Below are 12,805 nucleotides of genomic sequence, written 5' to 3' on the forward strand. Positions count from 1 at the left end.
TATACCAGTCGTGGTGGACTGGTTGGAACAAAAAATAACCCAATGGGCCCACCTAAAGGGATCAATCAAGAGACCGACCGTGCATCAGGCGAGCGCTTTACCACTGGGCTATGTCCCTCCCCTTTATAAAGCTTATACCATGGACCTGATATACCAGTCATGGTGTACTGGTTAGAACGAGAAACAGCCCCACTGATGGGGATTGATCCTATACTGATGATGCATCAGGCGAGCATTTTACAATTGGGCTCTGTTCCGCACACAGACAGGATAGCTTATACCATGGACTTGATATAACAGTCATGGTGTACTGGCTAGAATGAGAAACAGCCCAATGGGCCCACCGATGGGGATCGATCCCTGAGTGTCCGTGCATCAGATGAGCGCTTTACCACTGGGCTATGTCCCTCTCCTTTATAAAGCTTATACCATGGACCTGATATACCAGTCATGGTGTACTGGTTAGAACGAGAAATAGCCGGGGATTGATCCTTTACTGGCGGTGCATCAAGCGAGTGCTTTACCACTGGGCCATGTCCCACCCAAAGGCAGGATAGATTATACCACAGCCTTAGTCATAGTGCACTGACTGGAACAAAAAAATAGCCACATGACCCCACCAATCCTAGATCGACCGTGCATCAGGCTTTACCATTAAGCTATATCCCACCCAAACACAATAGCTTATACCATGGACTTGATATACCAGTCGTGGTGCACTGGCTGGAATGAGTAACAGCCCAATGGGCCCACCGACGGGGATCAATCCTAGATTGACCTTGTATCAGGCCAGTGCTTTAGAAAGCTGTGTCACTGGAGACTGGAGTTGAGGAACTGGACAAACATGCTCGTGAGGCTGCTAGTATCCTCCACAGGATGAGTCTTCGTGTACGAGATAAACTGACGCTTCTGTCGCTGCAACTCGGACAAGGTCAAAGGTCGTGTGTGCTGTAGCTGAGAATGAGGTTAAGGATGGTCGAGTAACATTTTCCACAAATTTCTACTACTATTGACAACCTGTATCAAGTACCCCACCGGTACTCTTGTTTACTAAGTCTGTACAAGTGAAAAAAAATAATCTCGTTATCCAAGTGATACCTAAACAAAACCTTAATTTTTTAACATCTAAGAAAATGATACAGTCAGAAAGTTAGCCACGATAATCAGGTATTACAATAAGATGACCGGGAACACACATTACATTGACTGTCCATATCTTTCTTAACAATTTACATCGGATCATCAAACCTTGCATCAACAACAGTGGGTGTAATTACGGTAATCTACAACCAGGACTGTAATTGAACCAATCAAACCTTGCATACAAGTACAGATAGTGGTGTGTCCGTACCGTAACTAGGTCATATGACCTACTTTAAACACATTACAGTTTATTGAGGAAATTTCCTTGTCCATCATCTATCTTTATTTTCAAGTGGAAAAAAAACGACGAAAGTTGGTAATTTCTGACATCCATGCATCGTATACTGAAGTTGTTAATTGTCTGAAAAAGAACATTTATAAAATTGACTGATTCATTGATCATCAGCTATTAGATCTATGTCAAACATTAAATTTGGTAATTTTGACATATTGCCTAAGAGAGGAAACCTGCTACATTTTTCCACTAGTGGCAAGGGATCTTTTATATGAACCATTCCACAGATAGGATAGCACATACCACACCCATTGATATACCAGTCTTGGCGAACTGGCCGGAATGAGAAATAGTCCAATAGGCACACCAACAGAGATCGATCCTAGATCGACCGCTCATTAAGCGAGCACTTAACCACTGGACTACAGTCCGCCCTGAGTATATAACAAGGCTCGGAACTTATCAGGGAACAAGAGGCTCGGAACTTATCAGGGAACAAGAGACAACCGACAATCAAAATACATATCATAGACCGAACGTGCATCAGGTGAGTGCTTAACCACTGGACTACAGTCCGCCCTGAGTATATAACAAGGCTCGGAACTTTTCAGGGAACAAGAGACAACCGACAATCAAAATACATATCATAGACCGAACGTGCATCAGGTGAGTGCTTAACCACTGGACTACAGTCCGCCCTGAGTATATAACAAGGCTCGGAACTTTTCAGGGAACAAGAGACAACCGACAATCAAAATACATATCACAGACCGAACGCGCATCAGGTGAGTGCTTAACCACTGGACTACAGTCCGCCCTGAGTATATAACAAGGCTCAGAACTTTTCAGGGAATAAGAGACAACTGACAATCAAAATACATATCACAGACCGAACGCGCATCAGGTGAGTGCTTAACCACTGGACTACAGTCCGCCCTGAGTATATAACAAGGCTCGGAACTTTGCAGGGAACAAGAGACAACTGACAATCAAAATACATATCATAGACCGAACGTGCATCAGGTGAGCGCTTAACCACTGGACTACAGTCCGCCCTGAGTATATAACAAGGCTCGGAACTTTTCAGGGAACAAGAGACAACCGACAATCAAAATACATATCATAGACCGAACGTGCATCAGGTGAGTGCTTAACCACTGGACTACAGTCCGCCCTGAGTATATAACAAGGCTCAGAACTTTTCAGGGAACAAGAGACAACTGACAATCAAAATACATATCGCGCATCAGGTGAGTGCTTAACCACTGGACTACAGTCCACCCTGAGTATATAACAAGGCTCGGAACTTTTCAGGGAACAAGAGACAACCGACAATCAAAATACATATCATAGACCGAACGTGCATCAGGTGAGTGCTTAACCACTGGATTACAGTCCGCCCTGAGTATATAACAAGGCTCAGAACTTTTCAGGGAATAAGAGACAACTGACAATCAAAATACATATCACAGACCGAACGCGCATCAGGTGAGTGCTTAACCACTGGACTACAGTCCGCCCTGAGTATATAACAAGGCTCGGAACTTTGCAGGGAACAAGAGACAACTGACAATCAAAATACATATCATAGACCGAACGTGCATCAGGTGAGCGCTTAACCACTGGACTACAGTCCGCCCTGAGTATATAACAAGGCTCGGAACTTTTCAGGGAACAAGAGACAACCGACAATCAAAATACATATCATAGACCGAACGTGCATCAGGTGAGTGCTTAACCACTGGACTACAGTCCGCCCTGAGTATATAACAAGGCTCAGAACTTTTCAGGGAACAAGAGACAACTGACAATCAAAATACATATCGCGCATCAGGTGAGTGCTTAACCACTGGACTACAGTCCGCCCTGAGTATATAACAAGGCTCAGAACTTTTCAAGGAACAAGAGACAACTGACAATCAAAATACATATCATAGACCGAACGTGCATCAGGTGAGCGCTTAACCACTGGACTACAGTCCGCCCTGAGTATATAACAAGGCTCGGAACTTTTCAGGGAACAAGAGACAACTGACAATCAAAATACATATCATAGACCGAACGTGCATCAGGTGAGTGCTTAACCACTGGACTACAGTCCGCCCTGAGTATATAACAAGGCTCGGAACTTTTCAGGGAACAAGAGACAACCGACAATCAAAATACATATCATAGACCGAACGTGCATCAGGTGAGTGCTTAACCACTGGACTACAGTCCACCCTGAGTATATAACAAGGCTCGGAACTTTTCAGAGAACACGAGACAACTGACAATCAAAATACATATCATAGACCGAACGTGCATCAGGTGAGTGCTTAACCACTGGACTACAGTCCACCCTGAGTATATAACAAGGCTCGGAACTTTTCAGAGAACACGAGACAACTGACAATCAAAATACAGATCATAGACCGAACGCGCATCAGGTGAGTGCTTAACCACAGGACTACAGTCCGCCCTGAGTATATAACAAGGCTCGGAACTTTTCAGAGAACACGAGACAACTGACAATCAAAATACAGATCATAGACCGAACGTGCATCAGGTGAGTGCTTAACCACTGGACTACAGTCCGCCCTGAGTATATAACAAGGCTCGGAACTTTTCAGAGAACAAGAGACAACCGACAATCAAAATACATATCATAGACCGAACGCGCATCAGGTGAGTGCTTAACCACTGGACTACAGTCCGCCCTGAGTATATAACAAGGCTCGGAACTTTTCAGAGAACACGAGACAACTGACAATCAAAATACAGATCATAGACCGAACGCGCATCAGGTGAGTGCTTAACTACAGGACTACAGTCCGCCCTGAGTATATAACAAGGCTCGGAACTTTTCAGAGAACACGAGACAACTGACAATCAAAATACAGATCATAGACCGAACGTGCATCAGGTGAGTGCTTTACCACTGAGCTATATCCCGCCCATATGTCTGGAAAAGAGAATCGGCCATATCGGGTAAACTGGAGAACAATCGGTTATAAACAAAAAATCCTTGACACATAAAAGACTGGACACAGTATCACAAGTTTTATATAAAGTAATAGATGTACATGTGTTATGATTGTGTTGAAGTTCTTTCAAGGAAATGTGTTAAAAGTTTTCTCAACGAAACATCCAGCATTTTTATGAAGTACCCCCAAATTATTATGCTCTGGCAGAAAGCCTGAATGCCCATGCCCAGTATATGATAACTTCCGGAACAGTCCTAAACAAAAAGAAATAACATTAAAGCTGTAACTAATGATGCATGCAGACTGCTGTGGTAGCTGTAACTAATGATGCATGCAGACTGCTGTACCACAAAGTATGGGCATCACCAAGAATTTTTTAAAGGGGTTCATTTCTGTAACGAAGTAGTAATGTTTATGATCAATATTCAATTTTTTTAAATCAAAGAACTGAAAAGTAAAAAAACAAAAAAACAAGCTCCCATTAGGACCACACCCCTGAAATGGTGTGCATTCGCACCTCTAAAATCCCTCCTGGTTATGTACATGTAGCTGGCAAGTACAAAATTACTAGTACTTACTGCTAACGTTTCCTGTGTTACTCTGTCAAGCTCGTGAAGGAAGTTGGTTGATGATAAAGGTTGCTGAAAAATATAACCTGAATGTAAGAAAAGGAAAGGAATGTTAGTTTAATGACACCTCGATCTGTATACTATCTTGGCTTCAAATGTGAGAGAGAATGCTACCAGGGTTTCTAGATTATGGTAGCCCCACTCCCATGGCTAGTGATATTCGATGTTGGGCTAGTACATAACTACTATTGCCATGCCCGATGGCTAGTCAAACAAAAGTTGTCAAATGCTGCATTTCAGTTTATTTTGTAAATGTGAAAATCCTGCCCCCACCCCCAATTTTAGCATTTTTAAGCTCTAGCTCCCTCTCTAGGTGACAATATTACTATTAGTAAAATTGTATTAACTTAAAGTAAAGTAGGGCTAGTGAATGTTTAATCGTGGCTAGTAAATTGGAGAAAACTTGGAGTGTTTTTTCTTTTATAGATACATCACCTGTCCTCGAAACTAGTGCATATTCCCTATGGATAGTGGACTGGTCTGAACATCCCAACAGCCAATGGGATGGCCTAACATTCTTCTACTGTGCACCCCTTCCTGTTCGGGTCACGTGACTGTAACTTCCTTCTTTTCCCTTCGCGTCTTATGGTTCAGACATCTTGGGTTTTGCTCTGTCGTAATCTGAGCAATCTATCCTTTTTACTTGGTTTATTTGAGACTTTAATGTCTGTAACAAATTTCTAACCATAGGGAATATGCACTAGTTTTGAGGACAGATGATGTTCAAAAGAAATTTAAAAATGGCTGATTCCATGGCTAGTCCTGATGCTACTGCAGAATGTAAAAGTAAACAAGCAATCTGAGAGCACTATTAAAGCAACAAATGGCTCGTAGTTCTAGTCTTGCCAGGCCTAACAACATGTTGTCTTAATCACCTAGATGTTCAAAAGGCATAACTTTGTCAAAAATGTTTTGTGTCCAGTACCAGCCTCGGTGGCATCATGCTTAAGCGGCCATCAGATATAAGACTGGTAGGTACTGAGTTTGCAGCCCGAAACCGGCTCCCACCCAGAGCCAGTTTTAACGACTCAGTGGGTAGGTGTAAGACCGCTACACCCTTTTCTCTCTCACTGACCACTAACTACTAACACCACTAACCCACTGGTAGGTACTGAGTTCGCAGCCTGGTACCGGCTCCCATCCAGAGTGAGTTTTAATGACTCAGTGGGTAGGTGTAAGCCCGCTACACCCTTTTCTCTCTCACTAATCACTAACTAACCCACTTGGATATAAAGAAAAATAATAAGTTGAAATGAAAAATGTGTCCAGATGGGGACTAACAACAAGGCATAGACGTTTGTTTTGTTTAATGACACCACTGGAGCACAATAGAGGAAACCCGCAACATTTTTCCTAATGCAGCAAGGGATGATTTATTTCATATGGACCATTCAACAGACAGGATATCACATACCACGGCCTTTGATATATCAGTCGTGGAGCACTGGTTGGAATGAGAAATAGCTCAATGGGCCCACTGACAGGGATCCAGGCCGTGACCTTAACTTTTATCAGTGGTAGCCCATCGGGCTTCCATGTTAAGAAATCAGGTAGTCCTCAGTAAAATTGGTAGCCCACTGTTTTAATAAACTTTTAAAACAGTAGAGAAAATAGCAAAATCAGTTATTTTTATTCAAATATAGTTTCAGGTTGTGTTTTTTAGGTGTTTAATTATCTTGTTGATTGCAGAATAACTAGATGTGCAAAAACAAAATCTAGTAGCCCGGCGGACTACCACGTTTAGACATCTGGTAGCCCGAGTGAAAAATTGGTAGCTAAAATACCCTGGGCTACTGTTAAGGTCGAACCCTGGGATTGACACCAAACCGACCATGCATCAAGCAAGCACTTTACCACTGTCCTACACCCTACCCCAGGCATAGAAGTAATCCATGTGCAGGTTACCACAAAATACTAATTTATCTGGTAACCAATAGATTACGACTTATTTATATTTCCATTATTATTACTGTCAAATCCCTTCATAGATATATTTGTACGCTGTTACTTTGTTACTAAGTCATTTCACCACTCTCACTGTACTGATACCCTGGGAGAAAAACTTGGACTTCAGGGGTTGTCCTTTTCAGGGTATGTGTCCCCCAGGCAGGCAACATATTTTATTTTAGTTATATGGCATCAGATATGTGCGCCATCCCACGGCCTTTGTTACACCAGTTGTGGAGCACTGGCTGGAATATGAAATAGTCCAATGGGGCCACCATCAGGGATCGATCCTAAACCAACCACACATCAAGCTAGCGCTTTATCACTGGGCTACGTCCCACCCCTCTCAAGCAGGCAAAGATACATTTAAAAAATGCATGGGCCTGCTGATATTAATAAAGATGTTATAATATCATACACTAATGCTATATAGAAAAATATATAGCGCAATTAATTGTGGTCTGTGTATCTAAATAACACCGAATTGATCAAAATGTAGGTGGTGTAGTTTAATAACATAATACTGTTCTCGATTTTCTTGCCATGTGTTAACCTGCCGGTAACCATAACGACCATTCTCCACTAGTTTCCATGCCTGAATAACAAAGTTCTATAAAGGCAATCCGTTGAACATCGATCATCAGTTATAATCAGTTTGCACCAACCGATCAATTTTCAATTACACAATCGGTTAGAATTTTATGAACATAAGAAAGATTTTAAATATTTATAATGGTTACACACCTATAAATGTATTGTCGTCTTTACCAGGATCAAGACCCTATAAATGACTAATTTTACCTTTAATATCTACCAATATTAATCTACTATTACTATTTAATATCTTTTTTTCTTTATATACACATGGAAACAAACACCAACCCAACATATTTTTATCAATTCAGTCATCTAAATTGGAGGAACAATTACTGTTAATTACTGTTTCTTGACACAATCGATTATGGACTTTTATAATCGATCATCAAACCAAATGTTTTTTATTACAATCGATCATTGGAACATCACTAATCTATCGAGCACCACTTACCGGCTGTGTGGAGTGGTTTGGAGGAGTGTCGAGATCTACTTACAGACTGTGTGGAGTGGTTTGGTGGAGGTGTGTGTCGAGATCTACTTACCGACTGTGTGGAGTGGTTTGGTGGAGGCGTGTGTCGAGATCTACTTACAGACTGTGTGGAGTGGTTTGGTGGGGGAGTGTGTCGAGATCTAGTTACCGACTGTGTGGAGTGGTTTGGTGGAGGCGTGTGTCGAGATCTACTTACAGACTGTGTAGAGTGGTTTGGTGGGGAAGTGTGTCGAGATCTACTTACAGACTGTGTGGAGTGGTTTGGTGGGGGAGTGTGTCGAGATCTACTTACAGACTGTGTGGAGTGGTTTGGTGGAGGAGCCTTTCTTTCAAATATAGCGTCACAGATTTCTTTGCACGGCAGTCGATCGTCGCTCTGTACCACGATCAACGGACTGTCCCAGCGGTTGTTGGGCTTCGGTTCCTCAAACCTCATCACCAGACCACTCAGACTGGAAGAAAACAAACAGTATTATATACCTTACACAATACAGCAAAACCAGTCCTCAAAACCAGACCCTTTGTAAACCGGAAACCCCTGAAAACTGGTCATTTTTAAAGTTCCCTTTAAAAATATCTGACTGAGTACTGAACATCAGGGCTCAAATTTAACGGTGGCCATGTCACCATGTGCCAATTTACCACAACGCCCTAGTCTTATTCTCAAATGCCCTGAAAATAGAACAGTCCTACGGCCAATCTGCCATTCCTCATTTTGCAATTATTACAAATTGGTCATCATACATCCTTGAAAGTTGTCTTATTACAAAAACATAAAACAGTTCACACATGGTGATATTTAATGATTTCTGCTGTGTTGTATTAAGACACTTGTTGAAGTTTGCCTTGTTTCTCTGCCTTCTAGCCGCAATGCACTAGAAAAAAAAAGTCCATCAGGTAAGATTAAATCAGTGGCATAGCATGGGCCACTAGGGCGGTCGCCCTGGGTGCAAAATTCTGGACTGGTGGAAGGGACTCGGGGAGTGTTAATGGTTGACACAGGTTAGGGGCCGCAATACTTGCATTGCCCCGGGCGCCTGCAACCCATGCTACGCCACTGGATAAAACGGCTGTGCCCTCTTACTTGCCAACGTTAAGACCTGGGCCCATATTTTCGAAGCTATCTTAGCCTACGAAATCGTGAAATCATCGTAAGCTATGATGTCACTATGGCGTGCGCTGTAGTGACGTCACAACCTACGACGGTTTTACGATTTCGTAGCGCTAAGATGGCTTCGAAAATATAGGGCCCCTGGATCACATCTATTAACTCTTAAAATTGCAATTTTACTTGGTCGTGTTGGTGTCATGTTTAGATGGGTTTTGCTATTGTTTCTACAACCATACATTCTATTTTCCTCCCATTCTCTAAAAAACCCAGGACAGTAATCTCAGGTTCAAACTACCAACTGCCAGCAAAATTTCAATGGCTGAATTGTAATTAAGCCTAGGCGCATAGTACCAACTGCCAGCAGAAAGTTTACCTACGGTTGTGTTGTAATTTCCCCACCTCCCTAATTACGACGGGTGCGCTCAGATTAACAACTAATGGGTTATACGATGAGAATAGAGTTGTAAGAGTACTAGCAACTGGACAGTCGTAGAAGTTGTGACAGCAGAAAGTTGGCCAATTTTGTGCTGACAGTTGGTAGTAGTGTGATTCTAGCATAATGGGTTATACGACGAGAATCAAGTTTTAAGAGCGCTTAGAGTAGCAACTGGAGAGTCGTAGAAGTTGTGATAGCAGAAAGTTGGCCAACTTTGTGATGGCAGTTGGTAGTCATGAAGAGTTCCACTCCTCAAAAGGTTTGGCGGTGGGGGTGGGATAGTATTCCTTAAAATTAATGTTAGTGTGGGATCAGGGCCATAGCTAGTGGGGTGGGGGGAAGGCAATTATAATAGGTAAAAATAATAGAAGCTTACTGGTTATTGATATTAATGTTTTAAGTATGTACCGCCCCTGGAATGGTTGCAAAATGGTATTTCTGAGCCTCTACATTTCAAAATTTCCTGGGAGGCATGCCCCCGGACTCCCTAGTGTCTTGCACCTTCCATGCTTGTTCGTTCCAAGAATTCAATTGCCCCCACCCCCTTGAAAAAAACCCACTAAAAAAACATCCTAGCTACGTCACTGGGGGTTTTGTTGATTCCACTCTTGTGTCTTACATGTCTGACGAGTACTGCTCACCGCTGTCTCTTCTTGTGTTCCAGTCCGCGGCTAGCGCAGGGTTAATATCACACCACACCTAAAAAATAATACGCATATACCGGAGGTCAATATTTTCATATCAGTTTTGGGCAATAAAGAAATATGTTCTATTTAACAACACTCTCAACACTTTTTAATATGTTCTATTTAACAACACTCTCAACACTTTTTAATATGTTCTATTTAACAACACTCTCAACACTTTTTAATATGTTCTATTTAACAACACTCTCAACACTTTTTAATTACGTTTTTAAGGCGAGTGCTTTACCACTGGGCTCTCTCTCTCTCTCTTTAACTTATTTTTGTGCTTATATCCAATTAAGGTTCAAGCACGCTGTCCTCGGCACACACAGCAGCTATCTGGGCCGTCTGTCTAGGACACTAGTTAGTGGTTAGTGAGACAGAAGTCAGTGCAGCTGTCTTACACCTACCCACTGAGTTACTGAAACTCGCTCTGGGTGGGGGCCAGTACCGGGCTGCGAACCCTGTACCTACCAGTAGGTTAGTGGTTAGTGAGACAGAAGTCAGTGCAGCTGTCTTACACCTACCCACTGAGTTACTGAAACTCGCTCTGGGTGGGGGCCAGTACCGGGCTGCGAACCCTGTACCTACCAGTAGGTTAGTGGTTAGTGAGACAGAAGTCAGTGCAGCTGTCTTACACCTACCCACTGAGTTACTGAAACTCGCTCTGGGTGGGGGCCAGTACCGGGCTGCGAACCCTGTACCTACCAGTAGGTTAGTGGTTAGTGAGACAGAAGTCAGTGCAGCTGTCTTACACCTACCCACTGAGTTACTGAAACTCGCTCTGGGTGGGGGCCAGTACCGGGCTGCGAACCCTGTACCTACCAGTAGGTTAGTGGTTAGTGAGACAGAAGTCAGTGCAGCTGTCTTACACCTACCCACTGAGTTACTGAAACTCGCTCTGGGTGGGGGCCAGTACCGGGCTGCGAACCCTGTACCTACCAGTAGGTTAGTGGTTAGTGAGAGAGAAGAGGGTATAGCGGTCTTACACCTACCTATTGAGTCGTTAAAACTCACTCTGGGGGGGAGCTGGTACCGGGCTGCGAACCCTGTACCTACCAGTAGGTTAGTGGTTAGTGAGAGACAAGTCAGTGTAGTGGTCTTACACCTACCTATTGAGTCATTAAAACTCAATCTGGGAGGGAGCTGGTACTGGGCTGTGAACCCAGTACCTACCAGTGGGTTAGTGGTCAGTCTGATGACTAAACAATGAAACCGCCGAGGCAGGTACCACTGGGCTACACCCCACCTCTAACATGACAATAGGTGCATCGTCTTAATAAAGTAAATCCTTCTTACGTTTATAAAATTCTAATTGAAAGTTGATTAGCTGGTACAAACTGATTACAGGTTAATGATTGATGATGAAATTCCAAATGATTCATAAACCTTTGAAAATTGCAAGAATTACTGTTTCTCTCACGAAAAATCTGTTTTTGTTTAATGACACTACTAGAGCATATTCATTAACTAATCATCGGCTATTGGATGTCAAACATTTGGTAATTCTGACTCGTGGTCATCAGAGGAAACCCGCTACATTTTTTCATTAGCAGCAAGGGACCTTTTATATACACCATCACACAGACAGGAAAACACATACCATGGTCTTTGGCCAGTTGTGGTGCACTGGTTGGAATTAGAAAAAAACAATCAGTTGAATGGATCCACCGAGGTGATTTAATTGATCTTGTGAAGCAAGCACCTCAGGTTTCGCTCATGAATGCAAATCGACTTTTGCTTAACATACTTTTGTGCAAATTTTTGTACCATTTACATGACCATACATGTACATATAACAGGTTATAAATAAATAGGAGATTGGTTAACTGAAAGGAAATGTTTTATTTAATGACACACACATCGTCAGAGATATGGTTACGGACCACACAGATATTGAGAGAGGAAACCCGCTGTCACCACTTCATGGGCTACTCTTTTTCATTTAGCAGCAAGGGATCTTTTATATGCGCCATTCCACGGCCTTTATTACACCTGCGGGGATCGATCCTAGACCGACCGCGCATTAAACGAGCACTTTTACCACTGGGCTAAATATAGGCCCATGGATTTCAAGGAAACAACCGTTTCCGTAACGAGTCAGTAAAATCACGGAACCGAAATTTCGTTTCCCATGACTGTTATATCGAGTATGACTATTTAATGGAACTTAAAAACAGTTTCTGATGGGATACCATGATCACAAGGCACGGAACCGAAAAAAAAATTCCATGAAATTTGAAATTCTATGGCCTGTGAATTTTATTTTTGCGGAGGTTTTATGAAGCAGTGCTTCTAGATTATGGTAGCCCCACTTCCATAGCTAGTGATATTCAGTTTTGGGCTAGTAAATAACTACTATTGTCATGCCCGATGGCTAGCAGAGCTTCTAGATTATGGTAGCCCCACTCCCATAGCTAGTGATATTCAGTTTTGGGCTAGTAAATAACTACTATTGTCATGCCCGACGACTAGTGAAAAAAAGAAGTTGTCAAATACTGTATTTAAGTTTATTTAGTAAACCGGGTTTTTAAGCACTATCTTCCTCTTTAAGTGATTATTATT

General features: G+C 42.5%; 1 protein-coding gene across 1 annotated transcript in view; it reads right to left on the reverse strand.

The window, feature by feature from the left end:
- LOC121373110 (protein KTI12 homolog) overlaps positions 1 to 12,805 on the reverse strand; it is a 21,703-nt gene continuing 8,898 nt past the window's right edge. Inside the window, exons 5-8 of the mRNA XM_041499559.1 lie at positions 10,174 to 10,253; positions 8,300 to 8,459; positions 4,923 to 4,985; positions 1 to 954 (exon numbers count right to left, since the gene is read on the reverse strand). Coding sequence (XP_041355493.1) covers positions 811 to 954; positions 4,923 to 4,985; positions 8,300 to 8,459; positions 10,174 to 10,253 — 447 coding nt within the window. The 3' untranslated portion in view covers positions 1 to 810. The remainder of the gene's footprint in view (positions 955 to 4,922; positions 4,986 to 8,299; positions 8,460 to 10,173; positions 10,254 to 12,805) is intronic.

Source organism: Gigantopelta aegis, chromosome 5 (assembly GCF_016097555.1).
Source record: "Gigantopelta aegis isolate Gae_Host chromosome 5, Gae_host_genome, whole genome shotgun sequence".
NCBI classification, from domain to species: domain Eukaryota; kingdom Metazoa; phylum Mollusca; class Gastropoda; order Neomphalida; family Peltospiridae; genus Gigantopelta; species Gigantopelta aegis.